Source organism: Lactuca virosa, chromosome 1 (assembly GCF_052849685.1).
Source record: "Lactuca virosa cultivar CGN04683 chromosome 1, Lactuca_virosa_CGN04683_v6, whole genome shotgun sequence".
NCBI classification, from domain to species: Eukaryota; Viridiplantae; Streptophyta; class Magnoliopsida; order Asterales; family Asteraceae; genus Lactuca; species Lactuca virosa.
Window position 1 is genome coordinate 332464401 of NC_136426.1, and position 8338 is coordinate 332472738.

The following is an 8338-nucleotide window of genomic DNA, read 5'->3' on the forward strand; positions in this document are numbered from 1 at the left end:
ACAAAGTCCATAATTCATACTTCAAAAAAAATTCTAAACTATCTATATTTGTTAACCGACTTTAATTCTATATTTTCTTCGCACATATCCTTTAATTCCATTCTTTGTATAATCATTTTTATGTTATGTTATGATATCCATTTATGAATTTACTCTTCTCTCAAACTTTATGTACTTCATCTTACATTTTACAGTATACAACATATATGAATACCAACATTTATTATGGCGTGAATGTACAGTTTTACGTTTGACTGTAAACGTGAGGCTTTAGTTCGGTTGTCCAAACAATGATTTCGAAGAGACAAAATCCTTTGCTGATTGGATTCTTAAAATTGGTGAAGGTACTATCGGTGGTCCTAATGATGGTGAAGTTGAAGTTGAATTTCTAGAAGATGTGATCGTTCCCTCTACAGGTGACCATATTCATTCAATTGTATCCTGCATTTATTCATCTTTTCAGAATCATCTTGATGATCCATCGTATTTTCAAGATAAAGCTATTTTGGTCCCTACTAATGAAGAAGTTGATTCTATCAACGACTACATGTTAGAAATGATGAAAGATGAAGGGAAACCATATCTGAGTTCAGATTCCTTATGTGAGACCGAGACAGAAGATTCTTTTGAGGAATCAATATACTCTCCGGATGTGTTGAACGCTTTTAAGGCCTCCATAATTCCCAACCATAAACTTATACTAAAAAAAGGTGTTTCGGTCATGTTTTTTCGTATATCGACCAAACCAGAGGACTATGCAATGGTACTAGATTACAAATCGTAAGGCTTGGAAAACACTTCATTGAAGCACGAATCATATCTATCATATATGGTAGATTTTTTAACGAGACCAGTTATATACCTCGCATGATGTTGACCCCATCCGATAAAAAAATTCCATTTCGTTTTCAACGTAGGCAATTCCCAATAGCAGTTTGTTTCGCTATGACCATTAACAAAAGTCAAGGACAGTCATGATCAAATGTTGGATTATACTTTCGTAGACCTGTCTTCACCCATGATCAGTTATATGTTGCTATTTCTCGTGTAACAAGCAAAGAAGGTTTGAAGGTACTCATATGTGACGAGGAAGGTCGTTCAACTAATAAAACAAAATACGTTGTCTACAAAGAGGTCTTGCAACGTTTATAGTTATTTATCGATTTCAGTGTTTCTTCTTCACCTTTCAATAATACCAATAGCTATAAACTTTCTTTTATAATTATTATGCAATATATATAAATGTTTTGATAATTATTTTAATACGTTCCCCCGTGTTTAACGCAGGTGATAATCTAGTTAAGAGATATATCAAAATTTTAAAGTTATTATAACTTCAAATTTAGCATATAATTAAAGTAAATTTGAATTTTAAAGAGATTTGCTTAATATATCTCAATGACATGTAGCATAATATTAATGACGAGTTGTATTAAAGCGACACATGATAAAAGGAAATTAAGACTATTCTTTTATTAGAAAGGGGATTAATAATTTATTTAAAATAACTGATTAAAAACTATGAATACTTACTATGAAAGTTTAATTATTTTTTTAACCGTGTTTCTCATAGGTTATAAACTAGTGAAGAAATATAAAACTAGGAATATGTATTCGGCTAGACCATCTATTTAGCAATGTAAACATTTGAGGCAGGAGCGGTCCATAGGTTTTCCTTACCGTGGGAGATATAGGAAAATAATGCCCCCCTTTTTTTTCTATCATATGATAGACGACGAAACACATATATGTAAAAAAATATATAAAATAAAAGTGCAGCAAATGTCACAATTAAATAAAACCCATATTAATAGAAATAAAAATCTCCTAAGACAATGTTTGATCATGATTCCGGTAGAATCGATGGAGTTTGTAATTGAGATTATATTATGTGGTGTGATAATAAGTTCTGGTGTAAGGTCATAAAAAACTTTACGGCTCAGAATGTCGGTTTTACCCTCTAAATGAATTTTGGTTAGTTAGATATACTGAGGTGTCATGCACATGTGGCTGATGTGGTAGAAAGAAATTAACTTCAAGAAATAGACTTTAAAAGATTCAAACCTTGGTCCCCAAGAAGCAAATTAGGCAACTTTCCATTAGGCTAGAGAAACACTTATTCTATTAACAGTGACAGTGAAATCGTCATTGATAAGCTGGCTGACATAGATGCCTCCAAAGAATCATGAAATATTCGCGTTCAAGTTGTCACGATTTGGAAACAGACATAGAAAAACAACCCAAACATGGTCAGCAGCTTGGACATGATTTTAATGGACCAGGAGGTAAGATTAAAATAATATGAAAAAAAACTTATGTTTTATTTTTGTTTCATATAATAATATTCTTTATCACCTACAGGGCACTAGAATACACGCAACAATAAAAAAAATCTCATAAATGCATTTCAAGCCCTCCTGGAAGGAGTTGTAAGGCAAATCACAAACTTTGGTATGACAAGAAACGAAGGAGATTACATGTTCGTTGCTCACAAGCATAAGATAAATTTCTACAAAACAACCACAATTCGTGTATCAACTCCTTCTGTTGATATGATCGATCCTTTTAATTTTGTGAGTTTTTATGATCTGACAGCCAGAAATTTTGACACTCGTATTGCATTTGGTGAGTTTTTTTTCCCTTAACAGTTTTGCATTTATTATATTATATATTTTTTTTAAACAATTTATATTATAATAATTGATTTTAATTTACTTTTTGTAGATTTTATTGGTCAAGTTGTATCTACTGAACCCATGAGAGTGATTAAGGAGAATGCAAGGGAAACAAGGCTAATGAGTATTGTTGCACAAGATTTGAGGTACTTTTCTTTATTTTTCATTAATTTATCATGTTTAATATTTTATTCATATAACCCAAACAATCAATTATAGTGGTAGGAAAATGTAACTTGCTTTGTGGGATGGTTTTGCATTGAAGTTGAACAACTACATATCTGAACATCAAAATGAAAATGCTCCTGTGATCATCCTCCTACGTATGGCAAAGCTCAAGACTTGGGGTGGTAAAAATAATTATTTTTAGATGTCTATGCTCATTACATTAATATTTTATTTATAGTATGAAATAATCTATTACTTCAATTGCAATTTATAGGTCAGCCACAAGTCGGTAACTGTTTATTTGGGTTGAAATTGCATATTAATGATGATATGCATCATATTTCTAAATTTAAAAAGGCGTATGTAATTGATGACTATGATATAATTATTTACTGTTTTATTTTTACTTATTTTTAATCAATAATTATTATTATTGTTGATCTTCTTCATTTTTCCTTCTTATATGTAGCATTGTGGATATCAATTTGAATGTTGAGTCTTCCATTAATACTACACAATTAAACACAGAAACTGTTGTAGCCAAGCCAGAAGATTACTACCTCCGTTCTCAAATCAAAAACATTGATGATATTCCAGATTACAATGAGGTATACTTAATATTATTCATATTTTTCCATTATATATATCAATTTTTTTAATGTGTGTGTGTGTGTGTGTATATATATATATATATATATATATATATATATATATATATATGTGTGTGTGTGTGTGTGTGTGTGCGTGTATTTTTACCAATCAGGAAATTGGTTTGTCTACCATTGCTACTATAATCGGTTTCGATTTGGAGGAAGGATGGTATTCTTTTTATTGTCATGACTGTTCCAAAAAGGTAACTAAAAATGGTGATGATAGTGATGGTGAACCATTTAATTGTAATGGTTGCGGAGGATTTTCTGATGTATTCGGCAAGTAAGTTCATAATTTTACATTTGTAAACTTATTGTGTCATGAATCTTTATTACAATGTTTCAATTTTTATTTCATTGTCCATTAACGTGTCATACAATAATATTTAGGGTAAGGTTCGTAATACCTGTTCAAGATGAAACGGTGTCTGCTTCTTTTGTATTGTTTAACCGTCATGTTAAAAATCTTATTCACTACGGTAATCATTGGTTGATGAAAAAGATATCAAAGGTTGCGTTATATTATACTATTCTATTAATTTGTACACACGACAAGTTAACTGTATACTGTTATTGCATTTTATTTTTAATCGGGATTTATTAACTACTCACATGTTTTATAATAATATTCTTTAGGATCAAGGAAGCCAAAAGATCCCCGATGAGTTCAATACGATGCTTAATAGGAAGTTTGTTTTTAAAGTTCGGATTTCAAAGTTTAATCTCGAGAACAGTTATCACGCCTACACCGTTCATTAGATGACTAATGATGAACTTGTAGTTGGTGCAGTTTTCAAACATTCACCTGCATATGAAGAAAACAATATTCATTCTGATGGTACTCCTATCAACAAGTCTATTAAGGTAAAATTAAATTCAAATAATTTAGCATTTTAACATTGTTAATAAACGTTTATTCTTGATGCGGTGACAATATTAATGTTGTTAATTAACATTGTTTTATTAATTTGATACAGGAAAAGAGTGTTTCTATTGAAGGTGACAATATTAATGTTGTTGATCTTGATGCGGTGACACCGACAACTACTTCACTGAAATGCCCTATTGAATGGTCTTCCTCAAAAGATGGTGTTGCTCCTCATACCCTTAATATTCTAAAAATGGAAAAACTCGAATAAATTTAGCGGTTATGATTATTTGACATTTATCATTGACGATTTTTCTTTGAGTTTTTATTATTTGCTTAAGGATTTCTTTGACAAGTATGTTGTTTTCATTTTGAAGATAATGTTTGTTTTTCATTTAATTATAACACGATAGTAGTCGTGTTATTTGAGACAAGTTCAAAATTATGTTGAATTCTTTTCATGAATTTTAACTTTTACATATATTTTCACCTCAACTTATGTTACAAACTAAGTTGACCAAGTCTATTATTGTTAATTTGTTTTAAGTTTAAATAAAAAACTATGTTGACCAAGTCTATTATTGTCAATTTGTTTTAAGTTTAAAGGTAATATCCTTAATCTTTGGCTTAAGCCTCTGAGTTTGTTATTCCACAAACAAGATTTTATAACAATAATTTTTTTTATTGTTCGTAACAAACTATGTTGACATGCAATTCTATAAAAAAACAAAAATAGCATACCTGCTATGACAAACAAATAATTGAATAAAGTACATGGCTTTTCCAAATGAAATGTGTCTTTAATAACAAAATGAAAATACAATGTCTTAATTTGTACACTTTTCAAAGTAAAATGCTTACATAATAAACAATATGTAGTAGGGGCTGTTTGGTATTAAATGTAAAGTCATGGAGCCGATTTGGTAAATAATATGTTCTTGGGCACAATATGTAGTAGGGGCTGTTTGGTATTAAATGTAAAGTCATGGAGCCGATTTGGTGAATAATATATTCTTGGGCTGTTATCAAAATTACCATTTTTTTCAAACTAACCATCAACATTAACCTAATTTTAAATTTTAAAAAGTAATCCTAAAATGTTCTACATTATCTATCCTAACTACATTTTGAAATTCAACATTTAAGGGATAAGATAAAAATGACTTTTATCTTATCCCTCCAAAACCAACTTGGATTCAATACATATATATGACATATTCCGCCAAAACCCATTTTTATTTTTCCTTCCACGCTCCTGCAACAAGTGGGTTTTTTATTGTGTTTTATCTATGTTTTTACCTCTTCGTTTATATTGATATTCACCATACTAAATCAATACTTCTTCCTTTCTACAGCCCTCTGTAGCAGTAAACAATTGTTAGCTTGGTTAATCAAAGGAAAAAAGGTACGCATTTCATTGTTTATACTTATTTTTCCGTGATTTATAGTTTTGAATTAGGTTTATTGTATTTACATTCAAAAGTGTAATTGTGTTCATTTAAATAGATTTGTGTCAACAAAACGCATATAAAAAACTAACAAAAAAATATATATATGAAAGTACATTATAAACCAAAAATACAAAAATAATGCAAGTCCACATACTTAAACGAAGTCCATAATTCATACTTGAAAAAAAAAATTGTAACCTATCTATATTTGTTAACCAACTTTAATTCGTTATTTTCTTCACCAATATCCTTTAATTCCATTCTTTGTATAATCATTTTTTATGGTATGTTATGATATCCATTTATGCATTTACTCTTCTCTCCAACTTTATGTACTTCATCTTACATTTTACAGTATACAACATATATGAATACCAACATTTGTTATGGCGTGAATGTACAATTTTACGTTTGACTATAAACATGAGGCTTCAGTTCGGTTGTCCAAACTATGATTTCGAAGAGACAAAATCACTTGTTGATTGGATTCTTAAAATTGATGAAGGTACTATTGGTGGTCCTAATGATGATGAAGTTGAAGTTGAATTTCCAGAAGATGTGATTGTTCCCTCTACGGGTGACCATATTCATTCAATTATATCCTGCATTTATTCATCTTTTCAGAACCATCTTGATGATCCATCGTATTTTCAAGATAAAGCTATTTTGGTCCCTACTAATGAAGAAGTTGATGCTATCAACGACTACATGTTAGAATTGATGAAAGATGAAGGGAAAACATATCTGAGTTCAAATTCCTTATGTGAGACCGAGACAGAAGATTCTTTTGAGGAATCAGTATAATCTCCGGATGTGTTGAAGGCAAGGCCTCCAGAATTCCCAACCATAAACTTATACTAAAAAAAGGTGTTCCGGTCATGTTGCTTCGAAATATCGACCAAACCAGAGGACTATGCAATGGTACCAGATTTCAAATCGTAAGGCTTGGAAGACACGTCATTGATGCACGAATCATATCCGGTTGATTTTTTAACGAGACTACTTATATACCTCACATGAAGTTGACCCCATCCGATAAAAAAATTCCATTCCGTTTTCAACGTAGGAAATTCCCAATAGCAGTTTGTTTCGCTATGACCATTAACAAAAGTCAATGACAGTCATTATCAAATGTTGGATTATACTTGCGTAGACCTGTCTTCACCCATAATCAGTTATATGTAGCTACTTCTCGTGTTACAAATAAAAAAGGTTTGAAGGTATTCATATGTGACGAGCAAGGTCGTTCAACTATTAAAACAAAAAACGTTGTCTACAAAGAGGTCCTGCAACGTTTATAGTTATTTATCGATTTCAGTGTTTCTTTCTTCCCCTTTCAATAATACCAATAGCTATAAACTTTCTTTTATAATTATTATGCAATATATATAAATGTTTTGATAATTTTTTTTAATACGTTCCCCTGCGTTTAACGCAGATTATAATTTAGTTAAGAGATATATCAAAAATTTAAAGTTATTATAACTTCAAATTTAGCATATAATTAAAGTAAATTTGAATTTTGAAGAGATTTGCTTAATATATCTCCATGACATGTAGCATAATATTAATGACGAGTTGTATTAAAGCGACACATGATAAAAGGAAATTAAGACTATTCTTTTATTATAATGGAGATTAATAATTTATTTAAAATGATTTATTTAAAATAACTGATTAAAAATTATGAACACTTACTATGAAAGTTTAATTAATTTTGTAACCGTGTTTTTCACGGGTTATAAACTAGTGAATAAATATAAAACTAGGAATATGTATTCGGCTAGACCATCTATTTAGCGATGTAAACATTTGAGGCAGGAGCGGTCCATAGGTTTTCCTTACCGTGGGAGAGATAGGAAAATAATGCCCCCCTTTTTTTTCTATCATATGATAGACGACGAAACACATATATGTAAAAAAACATATAAAATAAAAGTGCAACAAATGTCACAATTAAATAAAACCCATATTAATAGAAATAAAAATATCCTAAGACAATGTTTGATCATGATTCTGGTAGAATCAATGGAGATTTGTAATTGAGATTATAGTGTGTGGTCTGATAATAAGTTCTAGTGTAAGGTCATACAAAACTTTACGACTCAGAATGTCGGTTTTACCCTCTAAATGAATTTTTGTTAATTAGATATATTGAGGTGTCATGCACATGTAACTGATGTGGTAGAAAGAAATTAACTTCAAGAAATAGACTTTAAAAGATTCGAACCTTGGTCCCCAAGAAGCAAATTAGGCAACTCTCCATTAGGCTAGAGAAACACTTATTCTATTAATTTTGAAAATTTCTATATAATGTATGAGTTCAAAGGATATAAATTTTAATAATTATTATAATTTAACTTTTAATAAGAATTATAGTTTAAAATTTAATAAGAATTATAATTTAAAATTTAATAATAATTATAACTTAAACTTTAATAATAATGTTAATTTAAAATTTAGTAATAATTTTAATTTAAATGTTAATAATAATTATAATTTAAAATTTAATAATAATTTTAATTT

General features: G+C 29.6%; 2 protein-coding genes across 2 annotated transcripts; both read left to right on the forward strand.

Moving 5' to 3' along the window:
- The first annotated feature begins 2453 nt into the window (after positions 1-2453).
- Positions 2454-4252, forward strand: LOC145131463 (uncharacterized). Its single transcript, XM_079066145.1, has 6 exons — positions 2454-2625; positions 2725-2821; positions 3313-3451; positions 3697-3776; positions 3884-4004; positions 4130-4252. The coding sequence occupies exons 1-6, from the start codon at positions 2454-2456 to the stop codon at positions 4250-4252; spliced, it is 732 nt and encodes a 243-aa protein (XP_078922271.1).
- Positions 4253-6235: 1983 nt separating this feature from the next.
- On the forward strand, positions 6236-6616 carry LOC145131468 (uncharacterized). Its single transcript, XM_079066148.1, has one exon. It carries the CDS (start codon positions 6236-6238, stop codon positions 6614-6616), a length of 381 nt encoding a protein of 126 aa, XP_078922274.1.
- The last annotated feature ends 1722 nt before the right edge of the window (positions 6617-8338 follow it).

Excerpts from the sequence above, each read along its gene's own strand:
- LOC145131463 (XM_079066145.1), top strand. The coding sequence starts at position 2,454 with ATGACAAGAAACGAAGGAGATTACATGTTCGTTGCTCACAAGCATAAG. Across the intron at positions 2,626-2,724 it reads TGACACTCGTATTGCATTTG|ATTTTATTGGTCAAGTTGTA; the intron begins GTGAGTTTTTTT and ends TACTTTTTGTAG. Across the intron at positions 3,452-3,696 it reads ATATTCCAGATTACAATGAG|GTAACTAAAAATGGTGATGA; the intron begins GTATACTTAATA and ends TGTTCCAAAAAG.
- LOC145131468 (XM_079066148.1), top strand. The coding sequence starts at position 6,236 with ATGAGGCTTCAGTTCGGTTGTCCAAACTATGATTTCGAAGAGACAAAA.